The sequence below is a fragment of the Saimiri boliviensis genome, chromosome 20 (genome assembly GCF_048565385.1).
Source record: "Saimiri boliviensis isolate mSaiBol1 chromosome 20, mSaiBol1.pri, whole genome shotgun sequence".
Classification (NCBI taxonomy): domain Eukaryota; kingdom Metazoa; phylum Chordata; class Mammalia; order Primates; family Cebidae; genus Saimiri; species Saimiri boliviensis.
In genome coordinates, this window is record NC_133468.1 from 41,008,090 (window position 1) to 41,023,742 (window position 15,653).

Here is a 15,653-nt window from a genome sequence, read left to right on the forward strand (position 1 = left end):
TGGTCAACATGGTGAAACCCCATCTCTACTAAAAATACAAAAAATTAGCTGGGCATGGTGGCACGTGCCAGTAATCCCAGCTACTCAGGAGGCTGAGGCAGGAGAATTGCTTGAACCCAGGAGGCGGAGGTTGCGGTGAGCCGAGATCGCGCCATTGCACTCCAGCCTGGGTAGCAAAGAACGAAACTCTGTCTCAAAAAAAAAAAAAAAGAAAGAAAGAAATATACTGTATGAAAATGAAAATGGCTAGGCACAGTGGCCCCCACCTGTAATCCCAGCACTTTGGGAGTCTGAGGTGGGTGGATCACAAGGTCAGGAGATCAAGACCTTCCTAGCCAACATGGTGAAACCCTATTTCTATAAAAAAAAAAGAGAGAGAGAGAGAAATATATGAAAATGTCCTTCTATTGAAGAATGTGAATTTCTGCATGGAAAGAGCCCTTCCCGGTGAACAGCTGAACATCCACAACAAGGCACATCCTTTGTGAAATCTGATAATGCTCAGATTAAAAAGAAGATTCTTAGAGCAGAAACAGGTCACATTTAAAGGTCAGAATAGCATCAAATTTTTCAAGGGCCAACTCTGAAAGCAGGATGGTGGAAGAGTATCTTTAAAAATGTTGAAGGATTTGTGGCCTTCAGTGCTGCCAAGGAAGCATCGTTCAGGCCTCTCTCCCCACTCCGGGCATGTCTAAGCCCTCTCCTAAAGAGCCTGAACAGCTGGGGAAGCCTTGAAACAGTCAAGAGTCTGGGAGCCCTTATGAGCCATGGGGAATGCTCACAACAGTGTAGTCCTGAGACCCAAACTCCAGACACTCCAGGGGCTTTGGGTTGGTCATCTGCCACTGTGGAGGAGATGGGTGCAGCTCTCAATCAAGGCCATACCAGAACCCAAGAGAGCTGTCTGAAGAGACGATTCTCAAAGACCAGGTGCCCATGTGACTGTGGAAAAGATACTTGTTGGTGGCATTAAACAGGACACCAAAGAACATCACCTAAGAGATTATTTTGAACAGGATAGGAAAATCGAAGTGATTGAAATCACAGCTGACTGAGATAGTGGCAAGAAAAGGGTCTTTGCTTTTGTAACTTTTCATGACCGGGACTCCATGGATAAGATTGTCATTCAGAAGTACTGTCCTGCGAATGGCTACAGCTGTGAAGTCGGGAAAGCCCGGGTTGCAGCAGGACATGACTAGTTTCTCATCCAGCCAAAGAGGCCAAAGGGTTCTGGAAACTGGTGGAGGTGGTTTTGGTGGGAGTGACAAGTTTGGTCGTGGTGGCTTTGGTGGCAGCCATGGTGGTGGTGGATATGGTGGCAGTGGGGTTGGCTATCACGGATTTGGTAATAGTGGAAGCAATTTTGGAAGTGGTAGAAGTAACAGTGATTTTGGTAGTTACAACAGTCAGTCTTCAAATTTTGGACCCATAAAGAGAAAAATCTTTGGAGGCAGAAGCTCTGGCCCCTGTGGTTGCAGAAGCCAATGTTTTGCCAAACCCTGATACTAACGTGGCTGTGGTGATTGCAGTAGCTGTGGCAGAGGCAGAGGGCATTAATTACTGCAGGAAATAAGGCTTAGCAAGAGACATAAGACGTAGCCAGAGCAGGGACAGGGAAGCCGCAGGTTACAAGGGATACACAGACTCAGCCAGGCACAGTGGTGGCAGGGCCCAGCTGCTTCAGAGATGTGCTTCAGGCAGTGCTCATGTGCATGGGCAAAAGACTCCAGGGCTGTATTTTGGACTCATTGTATAACAGGGTATTTTAGTTTCTGTTCTCTGTAAAGCAATCCAACAAAGAATTTTAATGTAGATTTTTTGTTTTTTGCACTGATGCGGTTGATTGCCAAATGTAATAATCTGATCATGACACTAAATAAATTGTCTTTAAGACATTCTTTTTTTTTTTTTTTTGAGACGGAGTTTCGCTCCTGTTACCCAGGCTGGAGTGCAATGGCGCGATCTTGGCTCACCGCAACCTCCGCCTCCTGGGTTCAGGCAATTCTCCTGCCTCAGCCTCCTGAGTAGCTGGGATTACAGGCACTTGCCACCATGCCCAGCTAATTTTTTGTATTTTTAGTAGAGACGGGGTTTCACCATGTTGACCAGGATGGTCTCGATCCCTTGACCTTGTGATCCACCGCCTCGGCCTCCCAAAGTGCTGGGATTACAGGCTTGAGCCACCGCGCCCGGCGTCTTTAAGACATTCTGAGGGTAAATTGTTACTACTACTTTTAGTTTTTATGTTTTTGAGACCGGGTCTTGCTTTCACCTAGTCTGGAATGCAGTGACACAATCCTACTTCACTTCAGCCTTGAACTGCTGGGCTCAAGCAGTCATTCCTCCCCAGCTGCCCAAATAGCTGGGGCTATAGGTGCATGCCACCACACCTGGCTAATTTTTTTATGTTTTGTAGAGATGGGGTCTCACCATGTTGCTCAGGCTGGTCTTGAACTCCTCTCCTCAAGCAATCATGAGCCTCCCAAAGTGCTATAATAACAGGCATGAGCCCTTGCACCTGGCCAGAAAATTATTTTTGATGTATAATTATATACCCAAACAACCAATCAATTATGATAGCAGAAGAAAGATATTTTTAGATTTCCAGTATCTCAGAAATTTCACCTCCAGTGTGTATTTCCGCAAGGAAAGAAGCTATTAGAGGATTGTGCCGCCAAGTGAAGTAAACCAAGGAGAAATGGAGACACCAAACATAAGAAATGGGAGAATCAGTGTAGGGAAGAGATTGGAAGTCTGAGGGCGACAGCTGCAGGAGGCCTAGAGAGCAGCCAGCCCATGCCACGTCATCCAGAGTGTACCAGGAAGGCCAAGGGCTGCAGTAGAGACACCTGCAGGGAAAAGCACAAATCATGCATTTCTTGACATGGGTGATCTTCTTTAAAATATTGCTCAGAAGGGGTTCAGAAAACTAATACCGGTGACAGAAAACTAAGCAAACAAAATGTAAATTTTAATTCCAGGAAAAGCAATTTCTGCTCAAAAGGAAATACAATGAGAGTTAATTCTAGATATTTTTGTTATGGACAGTATAACATGTCTGGAAATTTTTATTTTCACAGAATTGAGCCCTGAGAATACCAGGGCAAGGAATCTATAGCTTAAGAGGATCCTAAACAACATATCAAGTAAAATGGCAGTGAGGATTAAACTGTGTAGTGTCTAGGAATGCTCACTTGTCATAAATCCTTAGATAACTCAAGGATAAAAGTTGGAATAGTTAGTGCTTTTAGAGGAAAGAAGAGGTGTTTAATCGCATTGGGCCATAGAAAGGGGCTAGCAAAGTTCTATTTCTTTTCTTTTTATTTTTTCCTTTTTGTTTTATTTTCTTTTTTAAGACAGGTTCTCACTCTGTCACCCAGCCTGGAGTACACTGGTGCAATCATAGCTCACTGCTTGCAGCCTCAAGCTCCTGGGCTCAAGTGATCAGCCTTCCGAGTAGCTGGGACTACAGGCATATGCCTTCACACTTAACAAGTGGGTTTTTTTGTTTTGTTTTGTTTTGTTTTAAGTAGGGACAGAGTCTCATTATGCTGCCCGGGCTGGTCTTGAACTCCTGGTCTCCCAAAGTGCGGGATTACAGGCATGAGCTGCCATGTCCTGCCAGAGTTCTGTTTCTCAGTGTGGGTGGTGGCTATAAGGATATGTGCTTTATAAAAAATAATTTTTAAAAATACATTATTAAATATATTTTATTTTTGTTTGCTTATTTTATATTTACTATATTGTTTGTTAAATTATGGTTTTAATATAATGTTTTTTTGAAAAACCCCAGAAGAGTGGTCTTCTGGGTAGGAGAGGTAACTGGAACAAGGGCATGGGGTGGGGTGCCTTTGAAGTGCTGATACTGTTCTGTTTCTTTCTTTCTGTCTTTCTTTCTTTCTTTCTCTCTCTTTTTTTTTTTTTTTCTTTTTTGACAGTCTTGCTCTGTCACCCAGGCTGGAGTGCAGTGCAGTGGCACAATGGATCTCAGCTCACTGCAACCTCCACCTCACCAGTTCAACTGGTTCTCTGTCTCAGCCTCCCAAGTAGCTGGGGCTACAAGCGTGGGGTGCCACATACTTAGTAAAGATCAGGTTTCACCATGCTGGCCAGGCTAGTCTCAAAATCCTGGCCTCAACTGATCCACTCACTTTGCCCTCCCAAAGTGCTGGGATTACAGGCGTGGTCACCATGCCCAGCTGTATTGCTGTGTTTCTGGATCCTGCTACTGGCTCATGGGTGTGTTAATCTCATAGAAATTCATTGAGCTTTATACACTTGTACTTTATGATATGTAATGATGCGCCAACAAAAAGCATTTTTTAAAAGTACCAGAAGTTATGGGACAGAAATAGGGCAGACCACTCAAAACCCAGGTAACCTTGTGACCAGATGATGAAAGCCATGATATTCCTAGTAAAAACACTGGCAGAGTTTAAAGACTTGTTGAATTTTTTTTTCTTTTCTTTTCTTTTTTTTTTTTTTTTTTTGAGACGGAGTTTTACTCTTATTACTCAGGCTGGAGTGCAATGGCGCAATCTCGGCTCACTGCAACCTCCGCCTCCTGGGTTCAGGCAATTCTCCTGCCTCAGCCTCCTGAGTAGCTGGGATTACAGGCACTCGCCACCATGCCCAGCTAATTTTTTGTATTTTTTTAGTAGAGACGGGGTTTCACCATGTTGACCAGGATGGTCTAGATCTCTTGACCTCGTGATCCACCCGCCTTGGCCTCCCAAAGTGCTGGGATTACAGGCTTGAGCCACCGCGCCCAGCCTCTTTTCTTTTTTAAGTCAGAGATTCACTGTTGCTGCCCAGGCTGGAGTGCAGTGGCGCAATCTTGGCTCACTGCAACCTCTGCCTGCCAGATTCAAGCGATTCTCCTATCTCAGCCTCCCAAATAGCTAAGATTACAGGTGCCCGCCACCACACCTTGCTAATTTTTGTATTTTTAGTAGAGATGAGGTTTCGCCATGTTGGCCAGGCTGGTCTCGAACTCCTGTTCTCAGGTGATTCACCCACCTCGGCCTCCCAAACTGCTGGGATTACAGGCATGAGCCACCACGCCCAGCCTAATTTTTGTATTTTTAGTAGAGATGGGGTTTCACCATATTGACCAGGCTGGTCTTGAACTCCTGACCTCAGGTGAGCCATCCACCTCAGCCTCCCAAAGTGTTGGGATCACAGGCTGAATTTTTCTTTTTCTTTTCCTTTTTCTTTCTTTCTTTTTTTTTTTTTTTGAGACAGAGTCTTACTCTGTTGCCCAGGCTGGAATCAGTGGTGTGATGACAGCTCACTGCATCCTCACGGCATCCTTCACCTCCCAGGTTCAAGTGATTATTCTGCCTCAGCCTCCTGAGTAGCTGGGATTACAGGTGTGTGCCACCATGCCCAGCTAATTTTTGTATTTGTAGTAGAGAGTAGAAATGGGGGGGTGGGGGTAGGGGTTTGCACATTGGCCAGGCTGGTCTCGAACTCCTGACCTCCTGCGATCCACATGTCTTGGCTCCCAAAGTGCTGGGATTCCAGGTGTGAGCTACCACACTTTTTTTTTTTTTTTTTTTTTTTTTGAGACGGAGTTTCGCTCTTGTTACCCAGGCTAGAGTGCAATGGCGCGATCTCGGCTCACCGCAACCTCCGCCTCCTGGGTTCAGGCAATTCTCCTGCCTCAGCCTCCTGAGTAGCTGGGATTACAGGCACGTGCCACCATGCCCAGCTAATTTTTTCGTATTTTTAGTAGAGACGGGGTTTCACCAGGTTGACCAGGATGGTCTCGATCTCTCGACCTCGTGATCTACCCGCCTCAGCCTCCCAAAGTGCTGGGATTACAGGCTTGAGCCACCGCGCCCGGCCAAGCTACCACACTTTTAACGTGCTCAGGAAAATTATGTCTGGACCATGCCACCTGGTGTTGTGTCTGTTTACTCATCACCTGTGACTTGATTCACACTACAGAATCTTGTGTTAGGATGGACCATTTTGGGATCTGTGTCGGACAATATACTGACAACCATGTATATATAAACAATATATACTGATAAAACCAAAAATTTTGATGTAAGTACAAATTCTGGTGTAATTGGGAGGGGGAGAGGGAAGTGAAAGTCCACCAAATCATAGTCTAGTTTAGCATACAGTGATAGGTTATCAAAAAATAATAAGTGGCCAGGCCTGGTGGCTCATGCCTGTAATCCCAGCACTTTGGGAGGCTGAGGTGGAAGGATTGCTTGAGCCCAGGAGTTCAAGATTAGCCTGGCCAACATAATGAGACCTCATCTCTTAAAAAAAAAATTTTTTTTTTTTTTTTTTTGAGACTGAGTTTGGCTCTTGTTACCCAGGCTGGAGTGCAATGGCGCGATCTTGGCTCACCGCAACCTCCGCCTCCTGGGCTCAGGCAATTCTCCTGCCTCAGCCTCCTGAGTAGCTGGGATTACAGGCACGCGCCACCATGCCCAGCTAATTTTTTGCACTTTTAGTAGAGACGGGGTTTCACCATGTTGACCAGGATGGTCTCGATCTCTCGACCTCGTGATCCACCCGCCTCGGCCTCCCAAAGTGCTGGGATTACAGGCTTGAGCCACCGCGCCCGGCAGGAAAAAAAAAATTTTTTTTTTAATTAAAAAGTAAAAATAGGCCAGGCGTGGTGGCTCAAGCCTGTAATTTCAGCACTTTTGGAGGCCGAGGCGGATGGATCACGAGGTCGAGAGATCGAGACCATCCTGGTCAACATGGTGAAACCCCGTGTCTACTATAAAAATACAAAAAATTAGCTGGGCATAGCGGCGCGTGCCTGTAATCCCAGCTACTCAGGAGGCTGAGGCAGGAGAATTTCCTGAACCCAGGAGGCGGAGGTTGCGGTGAGCCGAGATCATGCCATTGCACTCCAGCCTGGGTAACAAGGGCGAAACTCCGTCTCAAAAAAGAAAGAAAGAAAGAAAGTAAAAATAATAAGGCATTTTTGTAAAAAGAAATTTGTGAGTAAATATTGAGAAAAACCACTAAAAATGAGTTGCTTTTGAGGATTCCTCAGGGGTCAGAGGAATGCTGCTTTGTGTTCTGAGTCCTGTAGCACTTTGTGATTTTTTCAACTATATATATGTATAACTGTAATAACACTGAAAATAATAAAAACAAAACAGCAACTTACCAAATAAGTATACAGATCTTCCACTAAGTTCCTCAGAACATCTTACATGCACCCTTCTAAGCCTGGCAGATGTTTCTCCCACCATTTTAGGCTTTCCATTGTCAATTCTCCCTTTTTTATTTTTTGCTGGAGTTTTGCTCTTGCTGTCCAGGCTAGAGTGCAATGGCGAGATCTCGGCTCACTGCAACCTCTGCCTCCAGGTTCATACAGTTCTCCTGCCTCAGCCTCCCAAATGGCTGGGGTTACAAGTATGAGCCACCATACCTAGCTAATTTTGTATTTTTAGTAGAGATGGGGTTTCTCCATGTTGGTCAGGCTGGTCTCAAACTCTCAACCTCAGGTGATGCACCTGCCTCAGCCTCCCAAAGTGCTGGGATTACAGGTGTCAGCCACTGCTCCCAGCCCATTCTCCCTTTTTAATGGTCAGGAGTTTAAGAGCTGAGATTGTACCATTGCACTCCAGCCTGGGCAACAGGAGCCAAATTTCGTCTCATAAATAAACAAATTTACTTATTTATTGTATAAAGTAAAGAGAATTTTAAGATTATTGTGTTAAGGAGTAAATGTTGCTGTTCTTAAAGTGGTAAAAGCAAGATAATTGCACATTGTAACAAAAATTTAAACATCAAAAAAGGCAAATGATTTCCAAAATACCAGTAACAAATCAGTAAGTAAAGGTAATCAGAAGTTTAACCTGTGGCTGAGCACGGTGGCTTGTACCTGTAATCCCAGCACTTTCGGAGGCCAGAGTGGGTGGATCAGTTGAAGTCTAAAAATAGAAAAAATTAGCCAGATACGGTGGAACATGCCTGTGGTCCCAGCTACTCAGGAGGCTGAGGCAGGAGAATCACTTGAATTCAGGAGGTGGAGGAGGTTGCAGGGAGCCGAGATCGTGCCTCTGCACTCCAGCCTGTGCAATAGAGCAGGACTCCATCTCAAAAAATAAAATTAAATAAAAGAACTAAAATTAATTCTCAAGTGATGAGCATGTAGAGGTGGAGATACAACAAGAAAGGCATAATTATTGAAGCTGGGTGATGGGTATGTGGGGGTTTCTTTGGTGTGTGTGTTTTGTTTTTATTTGGGTTTTCTTTACCACAGCAAAACAGTAAATGGGTGTTTATTATGCTCTTCTGCTCGCTTTCTGTATATGCATTTGAAGTTTTCTCTTACAAAATAAACTTTTTAAAAAAGGCAATATATAGCCAGGTACAGTAACTCACGCCTATAATCCCAGCACTGGGGGAAGCCAAGGTGGGTGAATCTCCTGAGCTCAGGAGTTCGAGACCAGCCTAGGCAACATGATGAAACTGCATCTCTACCAAAAATACAAAAAATTAGCCCAGCATGGTGGTGGGCGCCTATGATCCCAGCTGTTCGGGAGGCTGAGATAGGAGAATCACTTGAACCCGGGAGGAAGAGGTTTCAGTGAGCTGAGATAGCACCACTGCACTCTGGCCTGGGCAACAGAGCAAGCCTCCGTCTCAAAAAAAAAAAAAAAAAAAAATTGGCCAGGCGCAGTGGCTCAAGCCTGTAATCCCAGCACTTTGGGAGGCCGAGGCGGGTGGATCATGAGGTCAAGAGATCGAGACCATCCTGGTCAACATGGTGAAACCCCGTCTCTACTAAAGAAAATACAAAAAAATTAGCTGGGCATGGTGGCGCGTGCCTGTAATCCCAGCTACTCAGGAGGCTGAGGCAGGAGAATTGCCTGAACCCAGGGGGCAGAGGTTGCGGTGAGCCGAAATCGTGCCATTGCACTCCAGCCTGGGTAATAAGAGCGAAACTCCATCTCAAAAAAAAAAAAAAATTAAAAATTAAAGAACTAAAAGTAACTCTCAAGCGATAAGTATATAGAGGTGGAGATGAAACAAGAAAGGCATAATGATTGAAGCTGGGCGATGGGTACATGGGGTTTTTGTTGTTTTTGTAATACCGTTTCTCTTCACCATACCAAAACAATAAATGGGTGTTTATTACACTCTTCTGTTCACTTTGTGTATATGCATTTGAAGTTTTTTATTATATACTAAACTTAAAAAAAAAAAAAAAAGCAGTATTTGGCTGGCCACAGTAACTCATTCCTGTAATCCCAGCATTTGGAGAGGCTAAGACAGGTGAGTTGCCTGAGCTCAGGAGTTCAAGACCAGCGTGGGCAACATGGTGAAACCCCATCTCTACCAAAAATACAAAAATTAGCCAGGCATGGTGGTGTTTGCCTGTGGTTTCCCAGCTACTCAAGAGGCTGAGGAGGGAAAATTGCTTGAGACTGGGAGGTATAGGTTGCAGTGAGCCCAGACCACACCACTGTACTCCAACATGATTAACAGAGTGAGACCGTCTCAGAAAAAAAACCCACAATATTCTGCCTTACCATATTAGAAAGTTAAGAGATAATATTTAGGGCCAGGCGTGGAGGCAGACTGATTACCTGAGGTCAGGAGTTCGAACCAGCTTGGCAACATGGTGAAACCCCATCTCTACAAAAAATACAAATATGAGCGGGGTGTGGTGGTGATGCCTGTAATTCTATCTACTCAGAAGGCTGAGGCAGGAGAATTGCTTGTACCCAGGAAGCAAATGTTGCATTGAGCTGAGATTGTGCCACTGCACTCCAGCCTGGGCAAGAGAGCTGGAATGTCTCAAAAAGGGAAAAAAAAAAAAAAAAAGGAAATAGCAATGTAAACATATTTTTAGAAATGTGGAGTTAAGCCCGGGCACGGTGGCTCACGCCTGTAATCCTAGCACTTTGGGAGGCTGAGGTGGGTGGATCACCTGAGGTCAAGAGTTCAAGACCAGCCTGGCCATCATGGTGAAACCCCATCTTATTTATTAAAAAAAAAAAAAAAGAAAAAGAAAAAGAAAAAGAAAAAATGTCGAGTTAAATAAGAGTGAAAACAGTTAACAGTCATCAGAGTGGATGCCTCTGGGGATGAGAATGGCGCTTGGGGAGGGCTGGAGGAAGGAACATCTCTGTATTAGAAGGCTTTGCTGTTACCTTATTTTGAAACCTTATGCATGTATAACTTTGATAATATCTTCCTTTGTGGATTACATTGTTTGCAAGGAAAATACCCATGTGATCTTACATGAATAATCAGGCATAGACCAATGCTTTGAATATGTGAAACATCTGTTTAGCCATGATAATTTTGGCAGTATGCCACTCATTTCTATTGCCAAAGGCAGTGATTTACATTTGAACTCCTGCTTGGGATGAGTAGGGCTAAGAGGTCTGATTGCATGTAGTTTCTCCCTGTCTGTACTCCAGCCCCCAGCGGTTTGTTCCTTATAAGCAACAAAGAGCGATGGTAAATAAGTATATCTCACTCTCCAGCGTGAAAACTACCAAACGTCTTTCATTGCAATTTGAATGAAATTCAAACTCTTCGCTACACACAAGGCCGTAAATAATGTCAACGATTGGACTTGTGCCTAGTTCTCCTGTCACCCTCGCCAGTCACCACGCCCCAGCCTCCATGGCACACGCACAGCTCAGTCCTGCCTCAAGGCCTCTGACTTGCCATTCATTGCTCATGAGGTAGCTGCTTCCCATCACTCAGAACTTCTTCAGAATTTAATTCCTGGGAAAGCCCCTTTCTGGCTGTCCAGATAGAGGAGCTTCCTGCACCCCTTCTCTGTCCACAGTGGATCTCCAAGTGTGGTCCTCAGACCAGAAGCATCAGTATTGCCTGCATGTGTTTTGTGTTGTGTTATGCTTTCTTTGGAACTGCAGAATCTTAGGCCCCCCCACCACACACCACTTAAAGAAAAGCTACATTTTCACCAGCCCCCGAAGTGATTGCGCTTTTAAAATTCCAGAAGCACTAATCTAGAGTTACCCCTTCTAATTTCCTGTATCTGTTACAAGCTGTGTCCATTTCTGCAGGTAACTTGGTCATTTGCTTACCTGTTTGTCTTCTCTTCCCTAAATAGAATTTAAGCTCCTCAAGGGCAGCACCTTGTCTTGCTCGTTCACTTCTGGATCCCCAACCCTTAGCCCCAGTGCACATAGTATGTGCTCAATAAGTATTTAGATGAGTGAAAGAATAAATGAGTATAATGGAAATTATTTTATATTATTTGGAATGTGTAACTGAAGGCTGGGTGTCGTAGCTCAGCCTGTAATCCCAGCACTTTGGGAGGCCAAGGTGGGAAGATTGCTTGAGACCATTAGTTCGAGACCAGCCTGGGCACTTGGCAAAGCCCCAATGCTACAAAAAATACAAAACAAACAAACAAGCAAAAAAAGCTGAGTGTCATAGTCTCAGCTACTCTCAGAGGCTGAGGCAGGAGGATCCCTTGAGCCCAAGAGATCGAGGCTGCAGCGAGTCATGATTCCGACTATACTCCAGCCTGGGCAACAGCGGAAGATCCTGTCTCCAAAAAAAAAAAAAAAGAAATTGTACAATAAAAATCCTCATGGCTTTTACTTGCTTGTAAAATCGGGGTCATTTTTATCTCCCAACATCATCGTTATGAAGGGGTTTTACTCTGTATCTTGGTCCTTGAGTGCTGTTAAACTATTGTGCCAATAGCTTATTTATCCTTGTTTGGGGGCAGATTGTCTTCAGAACCAAAGTTTAGATTTTATTTAGAGTGTTTCTCTACTGACTTTTAACCCCACAACTGGTTATTTGTTTTAGTATTTAGGAAGCACTCTTGTTCTATCCATAGTTGAAACATTATCTTCAAAGGTTTTTTATTCTAAGTGAATGTTAGTTTGATACTTGTATCAAGTTTTATCAAATCAGTATTAACAATTTAGAAAAAAATTGTTTTAAAAATGCAAGATTTAAAGTTAATTGCAAATAAAAACTGTTAGGACATATAATATATCCAGGTATTTACTTCTGAGATAGGATTCCAGGAAAGACCTACAGTTTCTGATATTATCCTACTTTTTTTTTAAGGAGTTTTGCTCTTGCCAAGGCTGCGGTGCAGTGGCACGATCTCGGCTCACTGCAACCTCCACATCCTGGGTTCAGGTGGTTCTCCTGCCTCAGCCTCCCAAGTAGCTGGGATTATAGGCGCCCGCCATCACGCCCAGCTGATTTTTTGTATTTTGAGTAGAGATGGGGTCTCACCTCGTTAGCCGGGCTGGTCTCAAACTCTTGACCTCAGGTGGTCCACCCATCTCGGCCTCCCAAAGTGCTGGGTTTACAGGCATGAGCCACCACACCTAGCCCTACATTTAAAAAATACATTCCCAGGATATTTCTTAATGAATATCCTGGTGAAATTTGTGAAGAAACAACTTTTTAATCTACATTCTTTGAGTGAATAAATAGCACAGCTTAATCTATGACTTTAGCTGGGGGCCATTGTGTCCCAGAGGACATTTGGCAATGACTGTGACTGTTTTTGGTAGTTACACCTGGGTTGAAGGCCAGGGATACTGTTAGTTATGTAATGCACAGGACACCCCCAGCACAAAGAATTATCTAGTCCAAAATGTCAGTGGTCCACTGTTAAGAGACCCTGGCTAAGCATAGAGAGATCTCCTTCTGCAAATACTAATGTCACTGGAAAAAGAATACTTTGCCCTACCCTTTGGAGAAGGGAATATAGAGAAATTGGCAACTAAGAGAATCAGATGGGTATACTGGCATTTTTAGGTATGTTCATTTTAGAGCGTTATTTTTAATCAGAATCTAGTGACTGGCCTCCCTCTTTGGGGTAAATCACTCTTTCCACACAGGACATTTAAGACATTTGGCAACTTAGTTGATTTTAGAATTGGATAACATTCTCAAATAATTTTACATTTTTTAAATAGGAAAATTCAAATATAGGGTTATTGGTTTTCCTTATTTTACAGATGGGGTCGAGGATTTGGTCTTTTGGGTTCCATTTTTGGAAAGGATGGTGTATTAAACCAGCCAAACAGTGTCTTTGGACTTATATTTTATATACTACAGTTATTACTTGGTAAGTATGTATCAATACCAAAATAAGTTTTTTATCATCCATTTAGAACTTTGTGTCTTTACCCTGAAGTGTCTTGATGTTAAATGAAAGCATGTGTTATTTATAGTAGTGTGTACAACATTTTTGTGTTATGAAAACTTGATTCACAAAGATTTTTATTACATTAATGTTGAACTTGATGTCAATTGCTGTTTAATCATGGAGAGCAGCATCTCATGATGTCCAGAAACCAGTCCCATTCAAAGTAATGATCACTCCCATCTTCCCTGTAAAGTTTTTCCGTAAAGACTCTGTAGCCTTTTAAAAACATCATATATTAAGGAAACATTAACAAGAAACCATATTCATAATCCCATCACCTTTACATATCCACTATTTCTATTGTCTTCTGCTTTTACAAATAATTTTGGGCCGGGCACGGTGGCTCACGCCCGTAATCCCAGCACTTTGGGAGGCTGAGAAGGGCAGATCACTTGAGCCCAGGAGTTTGAGACAAGCCTGGGCAACATGGTGAGAGACCGTCTCTACAGAAAATGCAAAAATTAGCCAGGCACGGTGGCTGGCTACATGCCTGTAATCCCAGCTACTTGAGAGGCTGAGGTGAGAGAATCGCTTGACCCCAAAAGGTGGAGGTTGCAGGGAGACAAGATCACACCACTGCACTCCAGCTTGGGGGACAGAGCAAGACCCTGTGTCAAAAACTAATAATAATTTTATGTGAACTGTGTTTCAACATAGTGTTACTTATCCTAAGATAAGCAACAGTGTTACTTATCCTAAGATGTTATTGTTAACATCTAGGTTTCCCACTTTTTGCTTCTAAATAATGCTGCAGTGATCAACTTGTTTAAAGACCTCCTCCTCCTTTCTGCTTTGAATTGTCTCCACAAAATAAATTTCTAGGCATAGGATCAAAAAACACAGATATTTTCAATTTTAACCAGTGTTACCACATTGCTTTTCCCTCACTTCTCTGGTTTTCCTGAAGCTCCAGCAGTCTTCGTTTTTAAAAAGTATTTTGTAAAATTTATTTTTTAACTGTAATGATAATCTTCACCTGGAAAAATTGCTAATAGTTACACAGTAGTACCTGTTACTTTAAATTTTACTCTAATTTCCTTGTATTGCCCATTTACTTATTGAGATCCTGATAATAGTACATTTTCATATGTATTAGAAACATGTTATGCATTCTTTATCCCTTTTGTTGTTATGAATTTGTATTAAGTTTTTATACTTTTTGAGTTAAATCTATTCATTTTTGCCTTTGCGTTTTATTTTTCTGCTTTTTAAAAATCTTGTTGCATACGAATGCCTTTGTATTTTAATTGTTAATATTTTATTTATTTCATTATGTCAGCTCTTCTGATTTGGTTCATTAAAAATACATGGAACTTGTCTATCTGAAATTGATTTGTTATGAGGCAAATTGTAAATCAAATTCTTCTCAGTAGTTCTATCAAGTTTGCCCAGTTCCATATCTTGCAGAAGTACAAAGATGTGTGCACAAAGATATTTATAGCAGTACAGTCTAAAATAGCCAAAAAAAAAGTTGAAGTAGCTTAGAAATAGGTAATGATTGAATAAATTAGACAATACTATGAAATACTATGTTGCCATTAAAAGAAAAGGAAGATCTATATTTATATCCTAGAAAGATAAAGACACTATTTGGTGAACAAAGCAAATTGTGGTATAATAGTATGCATGCATTTAAATGCATAGAAAAGGGTCTGGTGGCTGGGGAGGAGGAGAAATGTCGCTTTGTATTCTGTATGTCTCCATCGTGTTGGTTTCTAGAGAAGAATATGAAGCATAAGCCCAAAAATGCAAGGCATTCTCTCCTGAGAGAAAAGAACCTCAGAAAAGTCTTTGACTACAGTAACTTTTTTTTTTTTTTTTTTGAGACGGTGTTTCGCTCTTGTTACCCAGGCTGGAGTGCAATGGCGCGATCTCGGCTCACCGCAACCTCCGCCTCCTGGGTTCAGGCAATTCTCCTGCCTCAGCCTCCTGAGTAGCTGGGATGACAGGCACGCGCCACCATGCCCAGCTAATGTTTTGTATTTTTAGTAGAGACGGGGTTTCATCATGTTGACCAGGTTGGTCTCGATCTCTCGACCTCGTGATCCACCCGCCTCGGCCTCCCAAAGTGCTGGGATTACAGGCTTGAGCCACCGTGCCCGGCGACTACAGTAACTTTTGAAGACAGAGGCGTGACAGCCAAATTTCTGTTTATGCCATTAATTTCATGTCATGGTGTGTACAGATTTTAAATCACATGTATCAGATGTTTTTTCATCCGCATTTTTTGACTTGCATTTAGACACTTCACGGGCCTTTTTAACGTTGCTGCCTTCCTTCTTCGGAGACACATTCAAACTAACATAACAGTTTCCAGAGCATGGCGTCTGTACTCCCTTCTAAGCTGTTTGAGATACAACATTTTAAATGTAATTATTTTCATAGATAATCCATTCACGTGGTTCAAAAGTTTAAAAGAATGTCCAGGTGCGGTGGATTCTAGCACTTTGGGAGGCCAAGACAGGCGGATCACCTGAGGTCAGGAGTTCCAGACTAG

At 42.9% G+C, this 15,653-nt stretch overlaps 1 protein-coding gene across 2 annotated transcripts in view; it reads left to right on the forward strand.

Moving 5' to 3' along the window:
* VKORC1L1 (vitamin K epoxide reductase complex subunit 1 like 1) overlaps window positions 1-15,653 on the forward strand; it is an 83,857-nt gene that overhangs the window by 64,904 nt on the left and 3,300 nt on the right. Inside the window, exon 2 of one of the 2 annotated variants that reach the window (XM_039460331.2) lies at window positions 12,966-13,075. The exons of the other annotated variant lie outside the window; for it this stretch is intronic. Coding sequence (XP_039316265.1) covers window positions 12,966-13,075 — 110 coding nt within the window. The remainder of the gene's footprint in view (window positions 1-12,965; window positions 13,076-15,653) is intronic. 2 annotated transcript variants of the gene reach the window in all.